General features: G+C 36.3%; 1 protein-coding gene across 2 annotated transcripts in view; it reads right to left on the minus strand.

Annotated features, from left to right (window-relative positions):
* LOC134539371 (dynein heavy chain, cytoplasmic) overlaps positions 1-26,805 on the minus strand; it is a 142,494-nt gene that overhangs the window by 67,914 nt on the left and 47,775 nt on the right. For both annotated transcript variants that reach the window (XM_063381359.1, XM_063381360.1), the window contains exons 22-37: positions 26,371-26,580; positions 25,279-25,425; positions 24,669-24,841; positions 22,771-22,938; positions 22,211-22,376; positions 19,378-19,563; positions 17,054-17,254; positions 15,603-15,885; positions 13,484-13,744; positions 12,714-12,948; positions 11,803-11,989; positions 11,237-11,360; positions 6,107-6,195; positions 2,262-2,497; positions 1,110-1,287; positions 418-618 (exon numbers count right to left, since the gene is read on the minus strand). In XM_063381359.1, coding sequence (XP_063237429.1) covers positions 418-618; positions 1,110-1,287; positions 2,262-2,497; positions 6,107-6,195; positions 11,237-11,360; positions 11,803-11,989; positions 12,714-12,948; positions 13,484-13,744; positions 15,603-15,885; positions 17,054-17,254; positions 19,378-19,563; positions 22,211-22,376; positions 22,771-22,938; positions 24,669-24,841; positions 25,279-25,425; positions 26,371-26,580 — 3,045 coding nt within the window. The remainder of the gene's footprint in view (positions 1-417; positions 619-1,109; positions 1,288-2,261; positions 2,498-6,106; positions 6,196-11,236; positions 11,361-11,802; positions 11,990-12,713; positions 12,949-13,483; positions 13,745-15,602; positions 15,886-17,053; positions 17,255-19,377; positions 19,564-22,210; positions 22,377-22,770; positions 22,939-24,668; positions 24,842-25,278; positions 25,426-26,370; positions 26,581-26,805) is intronic.

The following is a 26,805-nucleotide window of genomic DNA, read 5'->3' on the forward strand; positions in this document are numbered from 1 at the left end:
GCGTGAAATATCAGCAAGCATGATCCAGATTGCAAAGATTGGTAAGAAGAAAATATTGGCAGATTGATCACGGAAATCGGCACGGATCCAGCTATTTCAACACAAATTTTCTCAACAGATATTTAATAAATATTATCTTGCAGTGATAAAAAAATCATGCTAGTGCTTATAATTATAATCATTTTGTAACCTTTTACAGCTAGAAAATGTTTTAGTTAACATCAGATGAGAAAATTTTCAACCCAACAAACAAATGCACGCCAGTTTTTGGAATGAATTTAAAGGAAAATGATGTAATTGTAACAAAAAGTAAATGAAATAACCTACCCGGTACATGACACAGAGCCTTAAAGTGATGGGATCTCTAAGAGCATACTCATACTAACAAAACAAAACCAAAAGCTTATTTTCTCATACTTGCAACGCTGGAGACAAGATGTCCTCTTTGTCCGCTTTCTTCCCGAAGCCAGAGTCCTCGTCTGATTCCTCCAAAGGAATGTGGCGCAGCCGGAACATGTAGTTCTCGAATATCATTTCGGTCGACAGTACGTCTTCCGAAAACCACACCATGCCACATCGTGAAACTGTGGCTAAGGTAGCGTACTTCAGATCTTGCACCTACGAAAAAAAAACAACAGCATGCAAAACACATTAAGCAATTAACTTCAGTGAGAAACCACCCCATCAATCAACATTCTAAATTAATTTCTTCAACTGAATACCATCTACTCAGTATATTTTTCATTTAAAAATTTCTATGTTGTTCTGCAAGTCCCAATCATAATTAGTCATTAATGGTAGAGGAAGCAGAATATGTATTGAATTAGATTAATGCAACCGCACCTCCCGTTAGCACAAACTACAGCATGATAGATAAATTGCATAAGCAATGACTCATAACACATACTCACCATTATCCCTACAAAAGTCGCTGGGAGCATTGTCACAGATAAATTTCAGCCTACATATACATGTCCAAAATTAAAACAGAACTATTAAAAGAGCACAGCTAATGTGACAGCTTGAACAAAATTGACTTCCAATCATGTAAAATAACTTAAAATTTGAATAATGTACTACATAACCTACTTGAAGGAACAATCACTCACCTCAAACATAACCCTAACATTGGGGGGCAACGACAAACGTTCTCCGTTGGGCAAGGTGAGGAGCTTGTTGTCGTCCAGAACGGAGTTGAGATTTTCAACCCACTCTGGATCCACATCGCCGTCGAATATGATCCACTGCCTTTTGTTGATTTCCCCTCGTACGTTGTCAATGATCTTCCTGAATTTAAAACGTAAGACCTAAATTACTAAATACTTGATTACCGACACAAAAATGATGAACATAGAAACTAAAAGACAGTCGAAATTACGATCCAACACTAAAATTATGACACAACATCAAAATGACAACATGGTTCCAGAGTTGAAAAACAGGGCCAAAATTTTATACAGAGTGGAAATACAGACGAAAATGTCACTGTCAAACTAAGGGGCACAATGCCAAAATTCATAAAATGTAAAATGATTATAATGCCACAATTCTTTTACAAAATAGAATTCACAAAATAATGAAAACTGAAAGAAAAAAAAAAAACTAACTGTTACAAAAAAACTAGCTGTACCCGGTCACGCGTTGCTGTGGTTGTCTGGTTAAATTGAAAAAGAAATAAAAGAGAAAGCACACATTTTTTTGTACTTTGTTTGAAGTAGGTACAAATATACAAAGTATCTCTCTCTATCTCTCAATATATATATATATATATATATATATATATATATATATATATATATATATATATATATATATATCCCTCTATAAATTTCACTATATTTCTCTAGATATTTATATATCTAAATATACTTACATCCTTATCACTATCTATATAGCTCTACATTTCTCTATAGCTATATCTACTATATATCCCTTGCTCTATCTCTACATATCGGTATATCTCCCTCTCTCTATACCCCTCTCTCTCTCTATGTATGTATTCCTAACTAGTTCTTTATCTTTACAAAACATAAAACTAAAATACAAACATTCATTTAATAAATATATTTTTTACCTATCTATATTTTTTAATCTTTTTATCTGTCACAGGTGTGACAAAGTATATCAAAACATGCGCGTATTCGAATGCACAGTTATGTCAAAATTTCAAAGCAATCGGTGCAGAACTTTCGGAGATTTAAGATTTCGAAAGAAGGAAATTTACATTTTTATTCATGTAGATGAACAGCCACATTAAATACCTTAAAATGTGAGTGAATAGTCCATCTGTCCACTCTCTTGTGTTCGGATCCAACACACCGTACAGTGCCTCCTTTGAAATGGCCTTGGGATCTATCACGTGAGCAACCCCTTCGATTCCTTCAAATCGTTCGAGTGCTTTCAGCAAAACCTTCCAGGCGGTCGTCTTGCCCGACCCACTGGGGCCAACCATCATCAGACCATGATTCAGGTTGCATATCTGGTATAACTGCAAGACCTAGACCACCAAAAAAAACATGTCATAATGAAATATGAACTCTGAATTATGAAATGAAACATAATGATGCAAGTACTATAATCAAAATTTAACAATACAAAAAGGGTGTAAAACAGAAAATGGAATTTATAAACAATAACTATTTGACTATGAATACCCAGTAACAGTATCTTCTTCAATATTATTGTAATAGTTTAAAAATGTTACGGTATAAAAATTGCACACATAGTAATGAACAAAAATAAATGAAGTACCAAACAACTTTCTTGTCTGTGATAATAGTTTCCAATTATGGTTTTACTTATTAAGTAAAGCTATTTCCTTTTAACAAATTATTAACTGTTTAGCAGTTCATAAAATTTATAATGTTGAAGTTACATTACAACATATCTGAGTCAACTACACTGACAAATTTTTAATAACAAATGTAAAAGCTGGGAAAGCGTGGGAAAAAAAACAAAAAAAACAATGAAAGCTTTAGCTCTGTGTTCAAAAGAGAATCATGAATAACGAAATTAGTGTTTTTGCTGCAATCAGTGAAAATTACACAGAATTTAAAGTGCAAGTATCAGGAATAATAAACAACTTCATGCAGGATTCCTGCATCTAGTTTAGAAAAGGAAATTCAGCAATGTAAGATGTTTGACAGCATGGAAATAAATTAGCTACAGCAAATAATGTGTAAACTTTATTTCTAGCTTGAAGTAAAAGAGTAGGTAATTTGATTATAGCTGCAACAATCATACAAATTACGGTGTTTCTCCAAAAAAAAAAAAAAAAAAAAAATTAAATGGCCAACCACAATGAACAGTCAGACCACTTGGTCGAGTTGTCAGGACACCTAACTTGTAAGTCAAAGATCCTGGGTTTGACCATAAATTGGGTTACTGGCTTTCCAAAATTCAAATGATTTTATTCTCAATGAACTTTATATGAAGAAAGCAACAGGAAATTTTGTTTTCACCATGTCGGTAGTGCGAGACGGGAAGAGTAGTTAATAGAACAATGGCTCCATGAGCTAATATGTGCGGGAATGGGTGCGAGGGGAGAGACTGTTTTACAATTAGAAACCACAAACTACAACTGGCATTTAAATACCACCATCAACTCCTGATTATTCGTGGGCAGGTTATCTACATTGTGGATTAACTGCAGCATCTATTAGTTTCCCCACAAAGTTAAAAAATTAAGTGGTGGTGGTGATGAAGCAGCATGCCAAACTCATGTTCTCAAATCTGCAGATGGCACAATTTTTGTTAAATATTTGTCACCAAATATGATTGAAATAATTCACCCGATGGATCAAAAAAGTGATAGTAACAGTGAAAAGTTGTACGGAAGAAGCATTCCGCAGAAGCATATTGAAAAGGGCTCAGACTTGAAAACTTTCTGGAAAAAAAATGGTTTTATTGGATACAAACCACTAAGTGTCCAAAAACAATTAGCAAGTTATGGAAGAAAAACATTTCCAGATATTGAGGTGGAAGAGTGTGTTGGTTTCAAAGAATTTTCTCCAGCAAACATCTCAATGATTTTGAAGAACTAAGCATGTTGCGAAAATATTGAAAGTGATACAATTCCAAAATGGCACCAAGTTCATTGTGGGGAACACGGTTATGAGGTAGTGAGCGACGATCGTAAAACATTCCAAAAAGCGGATGAAAGTGAGGATGAAACTGATCCTTTAATCCAGAAAAGCAGATTTACCGTAGAGCTGTCCACGAATGAACGGAAAACCTGCTGCATTATTTGGAACAAGAGGAAGTCACAATCTTATCAGACAAGCTGATGGTATGAAAAATGTGTAGTGTAATACAAAAGAAAGCAGCAGCTTCGCTGAAGAAAATGACTATAAAAGATTTTTTTTTACAAAAAAAAATCAGTGTGTGTTTAGTGCTTCAACAAAGATATTTTACACTCCATATAATGAGATGCACATTTTATGGTGATTTTAAGTTTAAAAGAAATGTAGTACAACTCTTATGTGAGTTTTTCACTCAAGGTAAAACAAAAACTAAATTTTAACATTACTCTGTGCGTAAATTACTACCCTGTGTTGGTTTTTTAGTAAATATAACTTCACGAGTAAGTATACATGAATGCATTGAATTATTTCAGCACTGCTTTTGAAATACTGTGAACTGCACCTTCTGCTACGACTACCGCCCGCCTCCCCACACCCGGCCAACACCCGTCAACAAGGGTGCCATATTGTTTACACGTCGATAAGCTCAGAAAAGATAGTTACACAAAATTTATTTTGTATCAATGAAATTCTACTGAAGACAAATATGTGGTATGACCCATACAGGACAAGCGGGTGAATACGATACGTATATTTCTTAAATCATTTTGTGTTAATTGACGTTTTGAATAATCCGCATCGTCGGCCCCCTTCAATACCACAGATATTCGGGAGTTGACTGTACTTTCATTGGATATTACAAAAATCTGGAAATACTGGAAAAAGGCATAAAATTCCAGCTGTAAATCTTTTTATCATCAAGGTTGCTTCTTTCCATGATCTGTCCTAGTGTGAAGTTTCACACACTTTCATTCACCCTCGGCAATGCAAGGTCTGTAATTTAGTAAACCACAAATATTTCTTCTAACACCTGACAGTCTAAAGTTACGCAGGTGAAAATGTGAAAAAAGCTCTTCATCAGCCTCACATTGCAACAGTACTGCAGTTTTGGGTAAGCCATGCAAACAAGGTGAACCCGGAAAGAAAGAAAAAAGTTTCACATGCAGGTGCAATTACAGAGTAACCCCTTTTCCACAGTTTTTTTTTAAGAACATGGAAAATAAGTGTTGCACTGAAAAACATAAAGGTGCTTAAAAACACTGAAAATTTTTACAGGATGAATGTAAAAAAGGAGTTTCGCTGTATCCTTTAGTCACTCCTGCAAGAAATGTTTAAAATTTGCCATTCACATTTCTTAGCTACGCACCTTTTCTACCCAAGTTTCGCCAACGGGTTCCTTTGTTTGCAATTTGAAGTTGAAGGAAAATTGCATTACATTAAGAATACGACATTAAAACCATCTTCAAACACAACTTGCCATATAAATTGGTACATTTATTTACATGTCACATCTTTATCAAACATCAGACCTAACACAACACTTACATGAATAACTTGAAAAGTAATTTTGGGTAAATGTTGACTTAAACACCATACAAAGCAACTAAGATCATTTTTTCACAGCATTTACATGAATGACTTGAAATTAATGTTGGGTAATTTAACACACCATACAAAGCAACACCTCTTATTTCAACACATGGAAGCACATATGTAATTTTTTTTTAGAAATTTTTACCTACAAAAAACAGATCCTTCAGCTGTATTATTAATTGAGCTCTTGTAAAAACTTTTAGCCTGGAGCAAAATTTAAAATAAAAGTTCTGCTTTTCCCAACAAAAATTCACTCATTTTAATCAAAAGTAATTGGTATTAATTTCACAAAGTTTGCCAATCTAGCAAGCTATGTGCGGTTTAATACCTGAAGATATATTTCGTCACACTTATATAACAGCACACAGAAAAATTATTTTTAATTGTTAAAAATAACTAAGGAACACAATTAATGAAATTAAGATAAATACCTTCTCCATCCATGCACCACCCTGTTCTTCACCCTCTCCGCACACAAAGTACTCCTCTTGACACACTTTACGAATCTGGTCTTTCAAACCTAATATAAAAAATTTTAAAAATCATATCCCTGTACAACACAGTACATATTGACTAAATCATAACATACTAAAAAGAGAATATTTACTAATGTGAAAACAATACCCATCATTTACAGGGAGAGGAAAAGGAACAGAAATTTGCCATCATGGTTCAAAAGACTTACGGCCATAACTATGTTCCATTATTTAATTTTCAAAATTTGGCTTTTTTAAAACCAAAGCAATGAAATAAATGGCAGCCTGAGTTCACAATGACTGGCTGCTACAAAAAGTGAAGTCCGTGGTATTTAGTGTGTTGTTAATGTTTGAAAAGAACTAGAACTGAAATAATACTCTTAATACACTCAGCCTTAACAAGGGCAAATTTTCAAAATCAAAAGATTTTTTTTTTACAATGTTTGCTACCATTAGCAAGTCATAATAAACTTAAGTGTTGCTGTTTAAAAAGTCTCCGATAACATGTTGCATCTGCTACTAGACAGGAAACACTGTACTGGGACAGTACACAATAAAAACTAAGCAAACTAAAACCCTGGGCAGCATAGTGGCAGGACCTTATGTCTACACCCGAATCTAGTGATGGGCAATACAAATAAAAACCAATACCAATCCAAATATTTTAGGTATGAAAAAGTCTGAAAACAGTATTCAAAGTGGTATATTGGAAGTGCTTGGAGCCATTATCTTTAATATCTATACTTACTAATTATGAAACTGTTTGAGGTAAAAAGTCTGTACATAGGATAAAATAAGGAAAAACTGTCTGTTTACACTTTACATTATTTGTAACGCAAAAATACGAGGTCAATTTTTATCTGGATACTTACCCATTACCAATTTCTAAGATATTGTATTTTGACATGTATTTATATAAATAAAATTACAGTATACTTTGATTCTTGGAACTTTGTGAAAAAACCATTTAAAGGGTAGAATGTTTCAACACCATTGTAAATATTTTTAATTTATTGTACATTCTTTTATTTTTAACACTTAGACACCTACATTCGGATTCGAGGGGTATATTCGAGGTACTCTATAAGATTTTAAATTTTAATTAAAGATTTGGATTCGAGAAAATTGGGATTTGACACATCACTACAATATATTAATTACATAATTCCATTCTTACGGAGGTGAAAAAGGGGTAAATATGGTTTTAAAACAATTAATTAACTTTCCCGAAAATTATCAAGCATTAAGAAAGATATTCGGGATAAATAATAAACATACCAGTACTACAAAATACATTTTGAACATTTTGCAAAATTCAAACTCTAATGGTGTAAGATAAATAATTATATCTTCAAATATAATCAGGGTAGCCACTCTTTTGGGATAATAAAATTCCTGGTTTTTTCCAGGTTTTTTCAAGGGTGGTTTTTATCAATATTTGCATACAATTTGTATTTTTGTTACACAAAGCACACACAATATGATGTTTTATTGGCGTTAAACAATAGACGACTTAACTATAGGCTTAAAAATTAAATCAATGAACTTGCTTAAAACGGAACATACCACCAACAAAAAAATTTATAATCTCACGTCACAAAAATTACTTGACACCAAACGCACGTGTTTTGCCCCTCTTGCGTGGCTGGCTAATGCTGTTCTTCCCATCCATGCTACCGATATTGATTTTAACATTACACAAATTGCAAATAGCGTTTGTCCTGCACTTTGGATCTTTCTCCACCCATTCAAAATCTTCCGTATATTTGTCATTGTATGTGGTGACCGAACTCGTTGACATTTTAATAGTCTGCGCCAATTGCATGTTAGATTAAAAAATTCAAAACAACGTCCCGCACAACTAAACTTTTAAAAAAACTCGAGAAAAGTATCAGTGATACTGTGACGCAACAACATGAGCGAAAAGTAAAAATAAATATACATACAAAACTAGTGCTACCAACATGCCGTGCGAGAAATTACTACCACCCTACAACAACATTTTCAGCCAAAATGCTGTTGCTTTTGAATACAGAAACATAATAAGTATGGAAGTCTGAATTGTTAACGGTTTCTTACGTACTACAAAAGTTTTTAAATGCAATATGAACAAATTAACTTTCACAAAATATAGCTCACGAGCATACTGCCGTGCTTTGACGGGTGGTGAACGTGCTCATTTAACAGCCGTATGTTACTGCGATCGTTACTTCATAAAAAAAAATCCCGGTTCTAATAAAAATTCCTGGTTGATTCCAGGTATTCCTGTTTTTTTTTTAAGAAATCCTGGCTATTTCCCGTATTTCCCGATTTCCCGGTTGGCTGGCCACCCTGATAATCAAGCACAAAAAAATTAATTGTGCACTATTAATAACTATACAAAAACTACTTACCTACCACAATTTCACAATTTTGCAAAATTTAACCTGTACAGGGTGAAAAGGAAAATAATTATGGTTTTAAGATAATTAATTATATCAAACAATCTAATAAAGCATAAGAAAATATTTTGTGCACCAATAATACATATATGAAATTTAACAACCACAATTTTAGCATTTTGTGTAAATCAATCTCTATGGGGTAAAAAAACGGTAAGCTAAATACAGTAAAACCTTTTTGTTGCGACCCCATTTATTGCGACCACCTCTCTATTACAACCCGATTTCGAGGAACCGTGAAAAAATTGCCGAAAATCTGAAGAAAATAAGTTTCTTGTGGTGAGTAGCGTGTTACTGTGTTTCTCTTGCCGAGTGCTGTACTGCCGTAGGCAGCGCATATCTAAAAATAGATACCACTTCCTGTTGACCGCTGTCAGCTCTTAACAACCCCCATTCCACGTCCCTTTGCCGGCAGGGTGCAGATAAAGGTTTTTGTGGCAACGTGTTTACACAGCGACCGACTGGATGCACGCCCGCCTCGACTTGTGTTAACTGCCGCAGCGATGTTTATTTTGACAGCCCGTGGGTTGATAGAAAAAGGTCGCTTCACCCAGCATAAAAAAAAAGGCTACGCCACTTATTCCCCACTCAGGAAACACACTGGCTGCTGTCTGTCTCCCCCACATTTATCTTCTAACATTCCACGTCTCACCTCTCGCGCAAGCAATAACGAAGCGACCACGCATTGGGCCGTTTTATGCTTTGTTTGGTGACAGCAGCTTGATTTTATTCGGTATATTCCTTTTCATAGGACCCTTGCTATTAAAATACATTTATATTTAAGTTTGAAAGCTTATAAATTCCTTGCCAGAGATGACTGAACTCGAACTTGGTGTGAAAAGTGACATATTTTGACCCCTCCCTCACCGCTTTAGTACCCCATTCATAAAAGCCCAATTTTACGGGAGAAGGGAGGGTGAAATGAGCATTTTCTCACCAAAGATTTTTCAAAGGAAGTGAGGTTGGGGTGTTATAAGGGAGGACACTATATGGTTTGTGTGTCTCGGAGAGATGAGCTAGCCTTGAAGAATGTTAACGAGGGGAGGGAGGGGTGAGCTTATGCGTCATGAAGCCGCTGCCGCCAGCCAGCCGGGCGAGCTTCGTGTGCGCCCACTCGCGTTGCAGAACCTACAGCTGACATATTTTTAAAGGAAATGACCCATTATTTTTTTGTTATTCTTACATGAACATTATTGGAAGTATTAAAGCCTACACAAAAATACGCTGTGTGTTAAAATTAACAGATTTTAATGTTCTTTCATTTTGTTTTTTTTTTCTTTCTGAATTTCACATTTTGGTCAAAATCTCCAATTTTTTTACGGTTTTCTCGAGAATGTATTCGTTAAATCCGGGGTTCGTGACATTGGGGTTCTAGTGTATTTAACTACGGCAAGCAGAAAACGTACATGTAAACTAACCAGTAAAAATAAACTGTCTTTTGACATATTTTCTTTAGAGGTGGCCTGTAGGGCAACGGACTAGTCATTAAGGTTGAGGTGGGTTTAAAGCAAAGCCGTCTAGCATTGTGAGTGACAGCATCCTGCCATTGTACGGCTGGTTCCTTAGCGAGTAGCGGTTTGAGGGGGGGGGGGGTTTTAAATCAACTGGAAATTTCTGAAAACATCTATTACGACCCCCCCTCTACCCCCTCTATTACGACCCAATTCCTGGGAACCGTGAGGGGTCGTTTCAGAGAGGTTTGACTGTAATTGTATCTCAGAATCTAATCAAAAATAAGAAAAGATATTGAGTACCAATAATAAAAATCAAAAAAAATAACAGTCACAATTTGACATTATTATAACTACAGGAAAGAATCTAAGCCAGAACAACATGAATGTAAAGTAGTGACGTATGAAATTTTTTTTTAATTTATAATAATTTGTCCCTTCAGGAGGAAATAAAGATGTAAAGCTGTGGGTTATTGGCAAGGACCACATTATATTATGAATTGCAATAAAACCGAAATAACACCAAAAAGCATGTTAAAACACGTCATAACATTGAAATATGAGTTAATACACCATTTAGCACTGAAATTCAAGTTATATCATGGAATTAAGCAGCATTAACAAAACCTTAATTTAAATCATAAAAAAATTCTTTTAATGTTTTAAATTCAAGGAACATCGTTATAAATGGACAAAAAGTTGTACCAAAGTACATGGATCAGAAAAATTAATTCAATTTGTTACATAGTCCATCTCTTATTGAAAAAAAAATTTCAACCATGAATGCTCACCAATTCATTTTTATTGTTTTCCATGTATATGTTTTATGCCAATTTATAAAAAAATTATTTTACCGTAAAAATGCAGCATATAAATTTTAGCCCCCTATCCTGGTGGAATAAGTATTACAAAACAGCTTGCATAAAAATTAAAAACACTTGAAATCCTCTGTTTTATAAACAAAATTGGGCTAAAAAATGAAACCATAAACACTTGCCTCTCACTAGCTAGTCCCAGCAAAAAATTATACGGTCACCGCTTGGAGTCCCACAGAGGCACATTACTAACGCAAAGACAGCCCTTAGCACCCACGTGCTTCTAGAGCTGGTGAGCCCGGCCGGACGGACCCCCCTTAAACAGCACAGACTATACTTGCAGCTACACGCATCACGTGGTATTCACAGCGCGCTCACCTTCCATCTCAGCCCTTGTGTAGCTCACGTTGGGGAACACGTCCGACAGCAGAGAGAACAAAAGAGGTATGTCCTCTGCAACCAATTTTGGCACCATTGTCTCGCAGACTGACTGAATCAGGATCTACAAAAAAAAAATCAAATGGCAAGCACTTTACAACAGAGAAAAAAAAAATTAAGCAATCATAACTGCTTGTAGAATTAATTATATTAAAGAAGATTCATAGGGAAAGTCAAGTAAAGTTATGAATTACATGGCAGGTCATATTGTTTACTTTATTAGATAAAAATAAATGCCCAATGTTTTTTTTTTTTTTTTTTTTTGTAAAATGAAATAAAGTTTCAAAATACAAAACACCATTTACAAAAAATGCTAATGGAAACTAAAGTTATGTGACTTCCAGTACCGTTGTTTATTTCTGGACTATTTCATGGACTTTCTTGACCAGTCCTCCAGTTTCCTTACTTTCTCATGTATTTGGTGACTTTTGCTCCTTTAGACAGCCTGAACAACAATAACCAATGATTACCGACAGCAGAAACTAAAAAATTTTTAACTGCATTACCTCTTGTTCCGGAAGGTTCTCTGCAATCGAGGCTTCGTCGATGTTGGTGTCGCCTCGCTGCTTCATGTTCTCCTTTATCCTCATGATGCGATCCCGCTTCACGTTACCGGCTGACACGAGCACCGACTTGAGGGCACGCAGGCCGAAGTCGTAGTGAGACTGGTTCGACAGCTGTTCGTCGCACAACCTGCAAGCAAAACATAATCAATCCTTGCCACCTCTTTAAAAATAACATTTTAACTCTTGGTTTTTTTTTTGTATTTTAGTTCTTGAAACTTGGTTTGTTGGATTTAAATGTTCCAACAAAAATTTTTTTTTAAATATTTAAATTCTTGTAACATACTTTATTTTTAACCCTTGAGACCGAGATTCGGATTCGAGGTACTCTTTCCGATCCGAATTCCAGATGTTTGTAATTTGACCCATCACTAATACATCGGTAAATAAAATAGTCAGCATAACAAAAACAGCAACCAATTTGTTTTAGTGCCATTAATGGTACAATTGTAAGCACTGAAATAAGAATGTCAGCTCATCTCAAAGTAATTCAAAAGCTTTCACGTCTTCCGGACTTCCACCACATTTGGATGTCAACATGACGTTTCGGTGCACACTGCAGTCAACCATCTTTAGAGTGCTAACAGTTTGCTGCTTGGCACTCTGAAGATGGCAAATGCTGTGTGTGCTGAAATGTCAGTGATCTGCAATACCCAGACATAACTAAATACCATCTAAAAAAATTAACGAATAAAAAATTCTTAATTTTTATTTTAATTCTTTAACAAATTATTCTTTCATCCGATGAATTTAAACAATTGTTTCTGCCTTCAGTGATCGGTGTACTCCTAAGATTAACGCTGAGTATGTTACAATGCAAACGACGTAAATTCCTAATGTAAGCCACCACTCACTTGAAGAACGGCACGATTTTGCAGGCCAATTTCTCGGCAGTGCGGAAACCTTGCGAGAACAGCATGACCTCCGCGATGAGCTGGCGGTCCGGCGTCGTCATAGCCAGCGACCTGAACAGCTTCTTCAAGTTGTCGGGGAGATTGGAACGGCCAGCGTACCCTGGGTTCATCGTGATGAAAATGGCCATGTCGGTCGACACACGGACTTGTTTGTTGACCAGTTCGACAGTTATACCTGTAAAATTGCAAGGAGGCTTAAAAAAAATATTTCCCTGCAAACTCCTTGTTCAAATAATTACGCGCTGATCATTAAATAATAAAACAAGGGATGGGCCAGTAAGAATTTGAAATCCTCAAAGAATTTGATATTCGAGAAAAAAGATTTGAAGAAATATGTATGATGAAAGAAAAATTCAGAAATTCGAACCCCAGCACCTGGTAGTTGCCTACATTATTTATTTCTTACAGAAGCTTTCAAAGAAATGTTAAAACAGCTAAACTGCTCTTTAAATGTTTGTTTAGCATTTCAGGGAACATTTTTCAAACAAATAGAAAATATTTATATCCTAAAAATAAAAAAAGCTTTTTCATTTTACAGATAAAAATTTAAAGGGTTAAATATTTCTGTTCTTTCTGGTATATTATTTTATTCCTGAACATTTAAATTCAGATTTGGAGTTGAGACAATAATTATAATAAAATAAAAATTTAGATTTGAGATTTGGATTTAAGGGAAAGTAGATTCAACCCCATCAATAATAAGAACGTACTCCCTTCCTTCTTGCCATCTTGCTGAGATTTGAGAGCTTCCTGAATGGTCTGCACTTGCTGCGAAACTGCGGACAGCATCCTCTCCTCCAAGCGGTTGAACTCGTCGAAACAACCCCAAGCTCCGACTTGGCACAGCCCCACAAAGATCCGCCCCATGGCTTGGAAGTCGAATGTTTCGTCGCAGTTGAAGACCAACACGAAACGTCCCAGTTGGTGTCCCAGCGCCTTCACGGACTCAGTTTTACCGGTTCCGGCAGGGCCTAATAAAACACAACAGCGAGACCTTTAAGAGAAGAAACAATGCAATACAGTAACCTTCAATTCCAAACTAACACAAGTGATTGCACTGTAAATCCCCTATTCTGTGGGAAACACCCATTTCATGGAGAATCCTCTTCCTGTGTGGAAATACCATTTCTGTGGTTTTAAGTCACAGTCAGATGTGCCGATTTGTTGGACTTCGGTTCTTTGATGTTATAACATTTCTGGTTCAACATCAGTGGCAGAAAGCGAAATGTTGTATGGCTTTCATTTGAACATGCTAAGATTCAAAATAACTAGTAAGGGACAATATTACATATATGGTGAATTGCGATAAAACCGAAATAACACTGAAAATCATGTCAATACACCATAAAACAATTAAATGCAAATTAATACACCATAAAACACTGAAATGCAACTAAACTCTTGAAATTAAATCAGCATTTATAAACAAAAATATTTCAAATCACAAAAACCTAATCTTTTAATACAGTAAATTCAATAAATGTAATTTATTTGTATCAAAATGTATGTACCAAAAAGATTGGAAAAAGAATGTTTATTTTTTTATTTTGCAACTGTTATTAGTAAATCAGTTTTAAATTATGAAGGTACATTTTCCAAACACACAAATACTTGCCAATTTATTTTTATTGTTCCAAATAGTTAAAAAAAAAAAAGCTTATTACAAATGTGTATACAGTAAAAGTGCAATATATGAGTCAAATTTATTTAGTGCCATAATATACAACTAATATAACATATGCCATAATATACTATTAATATTAATATACGTTTCTTATAAATGAAGAATTTAAAAACAAAAAATAACACAGAAACCTCCTGTATTTAAAAACGATATTAGCCTAAAAATAAAAAACAAATAAAAAAAACAATATAACTCATGGAGCAGAGACTTGGACTGTAGATAAAGAGAGATGCTGGGAAGATCAGGGCAATAGAAATGAAGTTAATGAGGAGTATGTTGTCAGTTACGAGGCGAGACAGGATCAGGAATGAGACGGTGCAAGCAAGAGCAGGAGCACAGGACTTGACTAACATCATTGAAAAAGAGAGAATGAGACGGTATGGCCACGTCCAGAGAACGGGTGAAGCAAGGCTGCCTCGGAAAATGATGGGCGTTGAAGTTAAAGGAGTGCAGGAGAAAAAGGAGAAGACTGGAATAAAGTGAAGAATTGAGGAATAGTGGAAGGCCAGAGGAAGATGGCAGGCATTTTACTTGGCTGATCTGGCCACAGGGTGGAAACAGATGATTGATGGGGGATGGATGATGACTGATGATTGATGGATGATGGGTCGTTACCACAACGCCAAAATACCACAACACCGAACGTACAATAACGCCGAAAACCATAACGCAGAATGCCAAATTGACAGCAACGCCGACAGCTAGAAAACTGCTGTGTACCACAACGCCGAAATACAGTAACGCCGAAAAATGTTGCTGCGGGGATGGGGGGGCCACAGGAGCAAAATGAAAAACAACTGAATGAATTTGTGTGCTAACCTTACATAACCTAACCTTTGTGGCAGTCCTGCAATGACATTTTTCGGCGTTAATGTATTTCGGCGTTGTGGTAATTCGGCGTTGTGGTACACAGCAGTTTTCTAGCTGTCTGCGTTGTAGAGTCAATTTGGCATTCGGCGTTATGGTTTTCGGCGTTATTGTACGTTCGGCGTTGTGGTGCATCCCCATGGATGATGACTGATGATTGATGGATGATGATGATGAAGCTTGTCCCTAGTTACAGTCTTATTTCGGGACTTTTTTCATGACCTTTGCGACTAGTCCCTTAGTGACCTGCAGACGTCCACCCGCATCCCCGGACTCACCGAACGGGGATCCCCCCAGGCGGGCCTCCAGCGCCTGGGTCATGGTGAGGTAGCACCGGTCGGTGAGCGGCGTCTGGACCAGCCGGTCCTGCACGCCCAGGTACTCGAACCCGTACAGGAACTTGGCGTTGGCCATGTGGATGGTGAGCTGCTGCAGGACCTCCGCCTGGCGCGGGTCGAAGTAGAAGCGCATCTCGCACAGCCACTCAAACGCCTTGGGGCTGGTGATCTTGCGGGTGATCAGGCGCCTCGTCACCGTGCGCTTGTGGACAAACTCGTTGATCTGTCGGCAACAAAAAAAAATTCAAAACTTGCATTTCGGTAGCTACGTACCCACACAAATTAAAAATAAACCTTCATAATTTTAAAAAACAGACAACTACCACCAATTATCACCTAAAAAAAAAATTATTTTAATGTCTTAAACTGTTTAGATTACAGCCTCTTCAGAAAATCCTACTTTCAAAAATTTCCTGCATATTGCGACAAGTCACAATTGTGCCCGGTTAAGACATTGATCCTTGCATATACATAAACCACCTGGAAATTATTCCATCCGATGTAGAAGGTAGTCGGGTGTAAAGTTTTAACTTTGACTCTTAATTTACTTGAAACTGTAACTGGTTGAGTGTAAATATAAGAGTCTGAAATGAATTTGGGTAATTTATTCTTCTCATGTCGCAAACTTAAATGTCCTTACACAATGTGTCCAAAAGAAAAGACTCAATTTTACTGGTTGCTACTCACTGCCCTGTGCCTTAAAGAAAGAATTTCTCTAGCTACTACATTGTCTAGCTACAAAAAAAACACTAATACCATTTGCAATGTAGCTAACCTGAACACACTTTAATAAGTTTACTTACTGGTAAACTACCCTCTTCATATATCACAATGCTCTCTTAGAAACCATGTTACAAAGTTTCAAAAAGAAATTGGAATATTTTGCTAGAAAAAGATGCTGTCCTTTTGAATTACAATCCTGGGAGATTGTAGAGTTAAAATCATTTAAATTGAGGAAAAAAATTGTATGCACTAATATTGATATTTTCTCTTATTTTATTTATGTAATTTGCAAGTTTCGTTGAATTTAAAGGCCTTCACATCTACCGAGTTTTCCAGAACCCAGTGGGAATAAAATACTCAAATCTTTAAAGAAATTACAAAATATGTATGAATGTATATTTTTACTCATTCTCTTGACACAAATGAATCACTTGTTGAACACACGTATGAACATTAACTTAAGGCTAATGGTAAATTAACATAAATATCAGGAATAATAAAATTACTCTTAAAAATTTAAGTAATTACTTTGGCTCGGCTTGATTTTTTAGGAACTCAAATCTACTAAAAAAATCATCAAGCGTCGACACGGAGGGAAGGTGTCAAAAGCGAACCCGCGGGCTCGTGGATCTTCTCCGACGGACGCAGGCCGACGCGCGCCAGCTCACCAGGTGCTCCAGCTTCCTCCTGCGGAGCGGGGGCTGCTCCTGGAGCACCGAGTCGGCCAGGATGTTGAGCGTGGTCTCCACCTGCTGCAGAACGCGCTCCAAGGGCCCCGTCCTCTGGTCGCCGGCGCCGCTGGCCTGGTGCAGGGCCGCCTCCACGTCCTCGCTCCAGAGCACCTGGGCCGCCAGCACCACGATCTGCGCCTGCGGGGGCGGGCAATCGACACAAGGCGGGGTTCACTTCACACTTCACGTTGTCACAGGTCCGCTCTCATCGACACAAACATCAGGAACTTAAACATAAATATAACATAAATATAACAAACATAACATAAACATAACATAAACATAAATATAAGTTACCTAACTTGGCCAGAAAAGTTACATCATAAAGTAAATACTCAAATATTTTGTGACCTGTTAACAGGTCATAAAATTTTCTGTCACGTCAGCAGTTTTCAGGGATTTTGCACGTAAAATCTAATAACAATCAACAACCCCAGAACATTTTACAGGTGCTTCTGTTTAATAACAATATTGCTTTCTCTCAAAAATTTCTGTAATTGCTTTGGTTTCGGCTTGATTTTTTCAGGAACTCAACTCTACTGAAAAAAATTTATCAAGCGTAGACTCGAATGGAAGGTATTAGAAGCGAACTGAACGCAGCTCAACTTACTTTCTCATTCGGGACACCCCCGCGATCGCTAGGCCCGCGCGGAGCTTTTCGACTTTGCCACAAAATCTGCTATTCGTTTTACTTGAAGGCTTTGGTTGTAATGCTAAATTCACATCTGATGTGAAGCTTCCCAGATTTGTTGCAAAGCTTTAAAACATTGGCAGCCTAAGATTCACTCATTAAAATTTTTATTTTTTTTGGTTAATATATGTTTCGCTTGAATATAGTTAGTTACTTAAAAAGAAAAAAGTGTCACTCCATTTGCTTTTATTGAATGCTCAATATTTATATGCATGGTTATTTTATATATATATTTTTTAACGATGTTATACATAGGGCCCAACTTAAATCAGTTGAAACATTACAAACATTAAACAATAATTATTTTTTTTTTAAATTCAATCCTGTATTTGATAAAATAAGTGTAATACAGCTTCACTGAGAGCATAATCGCAATTTAATTCGATTTGATATTCGCTTCGCATCAAAAAGCTAGTATTCGCACAGGCCACATTTATACCAAAAGGATCCAAAAATTCAGAACACAATATTGGTTTTGGAATCAAACCTAGTTGATTCTTCTCCTACAACGAAATCTTGAAACTGGAAGTGTCCTATTATTTTAATAACACTATCAAACTCCATTAGGAATTTTGTTAGTTAATAAAGAGTTTTCAATTGCTGTATAAACATTAATAGAGGCAGAGGTTAAGTTACCATGTCTTGATCAGTTTTATTTAATATATTTCAATATAATCAATTTCCGTATGTGCGTATTTTTTTCTCCGTCAACAAACAGGAAAAAAAAAGTAAACAGATCATTTGCTTGCAGGATAACCAAGTGACAGAAAGAAAGTGGCACTGAATTAGGAAGTGTACCATTACTTCTAATTGCGAAGTCTTAAAGAACAAGTACAATTATTTGTTTATGTTAGCTAATGAAATACTATACTCTATGAATAATCATTCCTCATGTTGGTGTGTATGTTTACGCTTTAGAATATTTTCCTTCTTAAATGTAACGTTAGACTGAATTGTATGGTAGACATGCTGCGAAAAATGGAATTTTACATTTAAGCATTTCATAAAATTTATAATTTTCTACCTGTTATTTGTGAATGTGTAAAATAAAAGTGGCACAACTGCATCTTGGGTTAAAAAACAAGAGAGAAACACTTCTGATAGTAATTACAACCCCTCAAAGTTGTACCCTATGCCAAACAGACCAACAAATGTGCAGCAACACGTAGATGTAAGTTCTGCGAGAATAATATGCTGTGGCAAAGGATGTAGAAAAATAAGTGTAAGTATAAAAATAGGGGTTTTTGAAAGTGATTCTGATATAGAAGAAAACAAATTAATATTTTTGAGGACATCCAAAAGTAGTAATCAGCCTGAAATTGAGGTTGGCCTTTATTCAGGTAAATACAGTAGTCAGGATTGTTTCTATTAATCTGAGTTATCCTGAATAATCTATAGACCAAAACATTAATATTATTAAAAAGGTTCATGTTCACTCCCTTCTAGGATCATTACCTTTAAGGGACCCACGCCTCGTCAGGAGGGTACCTGTGTTCATGAGACGAGATAGGTAGGCATGTAACAAATGTCAAATTAAGTAATAACAGGGGTGTTTCGGACACGACCTCACCTGGTACTTGTCGCACCACAGCATGTAGGCTTGAGGGTCGATGGCTCCGTCCTTGAACTGCTTGATGTCCTGCACCGCTTGCGAAAGCGACGATGCCAGGGTCACCCTCATCTGGCTCTCCACAAGGGTCAGCCACTCGTTGATTTTCGGGTGCTCCACTGTGGACACCGGCTCCAAGAACTGGACCTGTCCGCATCATTATTTGCATTAATTACAAGAACTATGATGAAGTTTGGCAAGCACATAACCATTTTTAAATTTCGCCAGTAGCTGCAAAACAGTCAACTACAGTTATACAAGTATGAAATATTACAAGAGTTTTGCAATAAATAGTATGTTTTGACTGTGTGTGCAGAAATTGCCAATAAAATTTTAAAATGCCAGAAGTATAAAAATTAGTAGAGATTTTATTTGGTCATAATTAAAATTCTTAGCAATAATTTTTATCCATCTAATTTTTTTCTCTACAATGCACTGTTTTAGAAATATGATGCGAAATGTATATATTTTCGGAACGTATGTTAACAATATACTTAAATCGTTCATCATTAATCAGTTATTACTAGAGATGGTGATTTATAGCATTTAAAATAATGACATTTAGCATTTTGAATTTGAAATTTAGCATTTTGTAGCATTTAAAAAACACAATTTAGCCAATTCTCTCATTTTACATTACTGAAGAAAAGTATATTTTTAAAAAAGAAACCGTTGCTTGCCGTTTTACCGACTTTTTTTCTTCAACCGACTTCTCTGTGAATCTTTTTTTTTTTTTGCAGCCTGATGTCCCTCAGATTTAATGTGCTTTTCAAGTAAATCGTTTTTTTTTCCATTCCAGATGGCGATTTCATAAATTGCGCATTAAAATATTTGTATCACTTTCCTATAACTGTTCACTTTTGTATTCATTTATGCGGTTGCGAATGGAAATGACGTTTCGTCCCATTTTTACCACGAGAAATAACAGTATACAACACATTCACGAGTATGCGCGTATTTGTAAACACGCAACATTCCACAGACTACACAAGAACGCGGCTTTCACGTGAAACACAGCCAGAAAATGGGACTTACAATTGTTAGCGCAACGAAGCAGAGATGTCGCAATATGGTGGCCTAAAAACTTGTACTCTGCAAGATGACGGACAATCTTCCAGCTAATTGTTCTTTGCTTTGTTTACAATCGCGAGGCATGGATGGCCATTCTACATTCAATATTTACGAACAATAGTATTTGTGAATGACGTGACAATAAGATACTTGTGCTGAATACGCCATAAAATGATGGTTTCTTTTGATACTGAACTGAAACAAAATACAATCGGTACATAAATTGTGTAGAGTGAAGACGAATCTACGTTTTTTTACCTTGATTTCACATTTATCTCGGAATAGTCTAGATTTAGCATTTTATAGCGGAAAAAATATAATTTAGCATATTTTAGCATCTATTTAGCAAAAAACTAAAAATCACCATCCCTAGTTATTACACATAATAGGGATACTCATTATGGAAATTAATTCAACCATTCAAACTTGGGACATTTCACTGTAAGCAATTTATATTTTATCAAATTATAAAAGTGGTCCTTTTCAAACTCTATTTCATGAACGCTAACTGCTGGCTAGAAATAAGTGATGGGTTTACTATAGTACAGTAAACTCTTGATTATCCAATGTTAATTGGGACGTACCGATGCCCGGACAACTTAAATCCCGTAAAAAAAAAAAAAAAAAAAAACAGATCCATTTCATGGTAAGGGCTCCCCAAATTCTGGTCGCACCATATATTTGTCTTCCGTGGAATTCTATGAACACAAGTGAAGTCTTTGTGTACTGTGGAATCGGAATGAACAATACCAGCACTGTCACCATGCAATCCTTTTTACTCTACTTAAGGAGGGAGAGGCGGCAGTTGCACACTCCTTTCCTCCATCCCCTTCCAGTATATAATTTTTCTACCCCTGGGTCGCAAGTTATTCTTTCTTCTTAGCTCCTTGTCCTTTCATTGAACTACCATGCCAATTACAGTCAAGAGAAACTTGTGCGGGGCTAGAGTAATATATGTTGCACTTCGACACACCATTTCTTTGAGGTGTGCTTTTCGCAGACGTTACACAAAAACGTTTTCATAAATCAAAGATGGATGCTACAATACACGTGCATCTAGCGTAAGTGGCTACAGTGTTCCATCACAAAAAGTTGCAGTTAAAAGCGAGGGAAATAATTAGCACGTGAAAACGATATTGTCGGGGAACAGTTGCGTCATTAATACCTGTCATGCAACACACGTGAAGACTGCCTACACATATGTTGCTAGTTCAGGGCATTTACAATGGCCAAAGGGGGAAAGTTAACTCACCACTGCTCAAGAATTAGTTCCACACGCTACCAAAATGTTCACACTCAAATTCTGGCTTTTTTTTTTTTTTTTATGCTTCCTCCAATCAAATGCCAGCCAGTCACCTCACTCACCAGGTACCTAGTAGACCTGAGGGTGGGCGGTAGATGTAGCATTACGACATGTGAAACAAACAGGACGGAAACATGAGGCAGCAGTCAGGGCATTTCCCTAGGGTTTAAAGTGAGACAAATGTGACAGCTAAAAGGGTGGGAGGTATGAAATGTCGGACGAGATTTCTGACACAGTGACAGGGTGGTTAAAAATACAGAATGGTCAAGCGAAGAAGTGCGCTGGAGTAATTCAGAATATAGAAAAAAAAACTAAATTTAAGCACAGATAACCCATAAACAGGCTAACTCGGGACCCAGATAGTTGAGAGTTTACTGTATTTCATTGATTCTGTCACAGATTCTGTCAAAACATACGTACCTCCTCTCCTTCTCTTGATGCAATTCCAGTGATAACAGTGTTGTCCTCGTTAAGTATGATTGCAGTGACGCCTGCAAACATTTTCTTGAAGTGCTTCTGCAAGCGTGCCACGTTCTTACTGTTGCCAATGATTTCCAGCAAGTCCTCATCACCAACAAAGTAAAACCTATTAAAAAGGAAATCACGCAAACAGTATTAACTCATACATTATTACATGCTATCATTATGGTCAAATTTAATTGTATTTTATAAAAAAAATGTGAAGTGGCAAAATGTTAAACTGTTACTTGCATTATGAAAAATACTGGTTCGAATACCAATTCACCAACTCCAATTTCAGTTTTCCATGGTTTCTCTAAATCACTCCACCCAAAGGCTAGAATGGTTTCTGACAGTAGGCCATTCCTGATTCCATCCTAAATATCTCTAACTGTGATGTATGTGTGCATTTCTAATGATGTCAAACCAGATACCTACTACCTACCTATATCTTTTATATACATCACAAACGTATTGTACTAAGTGCTCTGAATCTTAAAATAGCAAAAACAACCAAGTACCTCGGGAACGACGTCCTTTCTCGCTCCAGGTATTCGCCCAGCGCCTTCTGAATCTTGCCGAGCAGATCGGCCAAACGCTCCAACGAACGCTGCACGCCAGGAATGTTCAACACGTCCATCACCATTGGAGACTTGTTTACTTTTTTCATCAGGCCAAGAAACTCGGAGCTGCAAAACACCATAAGTTAGAGAAAACACAGCAAATATTATTTTATTTGCACATTCTTTAGTTACCTTTCCAGCTGAATATTTGAAACAAATATGGAAAATTTTACCACCAAATTGATTAAGAATAAACTTTTTTTTTCTTTTCAAAATATTAATAGCTGATTTATAAAAAAAATATGTTTTTTCTTTGGTAAACTGTAAATATATAGTAACCTTTCCAGCTGAACATATGAATACAAATGGTAAATTTTAATACCAAATTGATCAAGAACTCAGTTATTATTTTAATTATAATATATAAGAAAAATTGTATTTTTATTAGGGGTGTGCGGGATCCCGACGCTTCGGGAAAAAAGTCGGGAAAATAGGCTTCCCGAAATGCCGGGCGGGAATTTTATTACTCCCGAATTTTTTGGGAAATTTTTTAAAAATTTACAAATGTTTACTAATCATGTGAAAGTGTTTTCTATCAATTCAAACTGTTTTTACAACAATATTTTTTATGGATTCGTACATTTTTGAAGGTTTTCCGTACTATTTAAACGCAAAACATCTTTTAAGCGTATGCCGATCGTAGCGACAGCTGTGGTGTGCAGTGAATTATGATAATCGTTTACACATATCTAATTACAATATAAAAAACCTACATGGAGTACCTTAAATATTGTATGCGTTCATAAATATATTTCTTCAAGGGTACAAATTTGCAAGATACGTGAATAGTCAGTCATATAACGTTATTGCCGTCACCATCGAATACTTAACCTAAAACCACTGTGTGTCCTTAGACACAAACAAAACACATGCGCAATCCAACCTTTTCGCCAAAGATATAAGAAATACTAGACGTGCGTTACATAACGAAGCGTAACCGTTCGCATTACTTGATAGCAGTGGCGATGTAGAGAACTGTATTGGCACTTTGAAAAATATGAAATCACGTAGTTTTACACCACTGCTCACGAGTATCTAAACATCTATGATTTTGCTTTGGGAGAAAAAAAATAGTTGTTTACTGTTTAGTTTGGCGGGCTTTGTCGGCTGACGTTACGTTATTAAGGCATGTGCAAAGTATCTGTTCCTATTTTCGATGCCGTTGTATATTAAAACAAACTAGCAGCCTACAAATAATGGAGGTCGCAACCGATCAGCTTGTTACTTGTAAACCTAAAAGTGTTTGGAAGTATTTTGAACGTCTGAAAGACAGTAAATCCCTGGCAAAGTGTGTCTCGTGTGAAAATTTTTTGAGATGCGAGCATGGTAGCACATCTGGATTACTAAGACATCTCAATAAACATCCCTCTATAAAAAAAGAATTTGAGGATGCTAAAAAATGTGAAGTCGCCGCTGAAAAAAGAAATAGCGGCAAAAAAAAAACAACTAACTTTGCAAGAAACGTTTAAATGGCCATCTTCTCATATTAGAATCAAAAATTTGCTTTTTTTTTTTTTTTTTTTTTAAAGTTTCCCGATCCCGTCCCGTTTCCCGCGGGAATAATTTATTTTTCCCGAAAATTTCCCGCTGTACAGAAACCTATTCCCGCACACCCCTAATTTTTATCATACGCATTATTTAAAAAATTTTATTAATACATATTGTAAAATTGTAATGCATAAGCCTTAGTGTATTAAGTATTACTCAACTTCCAAACCTTTGAAATTCATCACAATCACAAGAAATTATGAAAATAACACAATTCAGCAAAAAAAAAAACACATCTGTCAACTGACCTGATGCTCTGGAAACGCGATGTCTCAACAGGCAGGAGCACCTTGATGTCAGCACTTCCAGAGAATATGCCCTCCAAGTACACCCATCGCCTCTGCACGTCGATCCAGACGTCGAACAACGCATTGATGCGATTGAGTTTCTCTTCCCACGTCAGAGCTTCCTCTTCAAACACCTGACAAGAATATGACCTGAAGTATTATACATAAAAGAGTTTTTTTTTTCTTTTGAAAAAAAAAATAACAATTGATTCTTCAATTAATATCGACCGTAACACTTTTTTTTTTTTTGGAACATAAATAGTGTTTCAGCGGCCAACTAATTTCTTCAAGTGTTCATGTACGTGCAATCCAGACCAATTGTGAGCTAGCCGGAGGTCTTGTGTGTTACATGGCCAACCACGTTAAAAAACAACCAAATCCAACCAACAACAAAATTCTAAAGGCGGGCAGCACAATCAGTGCCGAATTACAGAAAGCGCTGAACCAAAATATGCGGGTTTACAGCTATGTGAATGTGATACTTTAAAATTACACTACTTTCAATAACTGCAACTTTTAACCATATTTTCAATCACACTAACAGTGTTTTCCAATCAAGCAAACAACAAACCTTGTAGTACGGTGAAAGTTTCATGGCTGCCACGGAGTTGATGTGCTCTTTCACTTTGTTGAAGAGGTCATCCCAACCACGAATCAAACGCGTCTTCTTCTGGTAGTCGATGAGATCGAGCTCATAGTTCTGCCATGACTCACGCACCTGCAAACATATTTCCATCCAAGACAGTCAACAACATTAAAATGATCAAGAATATGAAGACAGTGCTAATTTTCTTTACTATAAAATATTAACATAACCTACTTAAATTCTAAGTCATGCAAATTATTTCACAGTTGAAAATTCTCAAAGTATTACCAATTTCCCCAATCGTCACTTGCAAAGCAACTAGGCCAATGTGTTTTAGTTTTAATAAAATACAAATCAAATTCCAAATTATTCTTTTAATGTGGAGCATGGTGGTAGATTGTGACTATCACATTCACTACTTTTAATGGCCATGGAAAAGGAGTGTCGTGTTTTGTGTTGTATTCTATGGTTGTTTACATTTACCTACTTTTTCTCACTACAAGTACGTGTGATGAAAAAAATTCAATTAAGTTTGTTTACAAATTCGAAATTTCACAAATAGTCTGGGATTTGAATCGTCTATAAGCGATTTCTTCCGCTACTGTTTTACAAGACTGTTTATTTGTTGCATGTATAAAATGCAGAGTATTATTATTCATGTTTTTTTCTAAATTACGCAGTCCTGTTAAATTGTGTAAACTGGGTATTTATATTGCACAAGACTTAATCTTAATAATGAACAAAGGGATTACGACAAACTCGCTAGATATGCCACAAGTATTAATTCGTTACCAATTGAATATTAGTTATTTCTAAGTGTAAGCATTCAAAGCCAAATCGAATACGAATTATAAACTAATTTTATTTGTATTTAAAAATTCTAATATTCGCACAGACCAAAAAAAAAAAAAACCAACACATGATCCTCGTTTGAAAACACTGACTATCACACGAAGTGTTCTACAAACACTGCTGACAGGAACAGTGATAAAAAGATGCGTTGACCATTCGTACTATCATTGAGGACTACCAAACTGGACCAGTTGAACGGTGCGTCACCCCAGCCAAATGGCCCACCTGCTTCAAGAACTCTTCGAGCGCCATCTCTCCCTGGGCCACGACGATGATCTCCTTGACGGTGGACTCGTTCTTCTGCAGGTTGACGTCCCACACTTGGCCTAGTGTCAGGTCCGACAAAACCCAGTTCACCCTCAGCTGCTTCATGAGCTGCTTCCAGTGGCGCTCCTTCAGAGCATCCGACTTCAGCTCCACAATCATCATGTTCACCTGCGAAAAAAAAAAAAAAATTAAAATCGAAGAACGAGGCGAACGAACAAAAAAAAAACACGCTAACACACGCTGAATCGCAGTCACGAAAATTCTTGATCGGCTCGCCAAAGGAAGCTAAAGCCCCGGCCGTGTAACAGTATATTTATACTTCTGTGGCAATGTCATGATATTTTATTTACCATTGTCCAATATCCCTAGTAATACAAGCACCAACCTACGCAG

Source organism: Bacillus rossius, chromosome 15 (assembly GCF_032445375.1).
Source record: "Bacillus rossius redtenbacheri isolate Brsri chromosome 15, Brsri_v3, whole genome shotgun sequence".
Classification (NCBI taxonomy): domain Eukaryota; kingdom Metazoa; phylum Arthropoda; class Insecta; order Phasmatodea; family Bacillidae; genus Bacillus; species Bacillus rossius.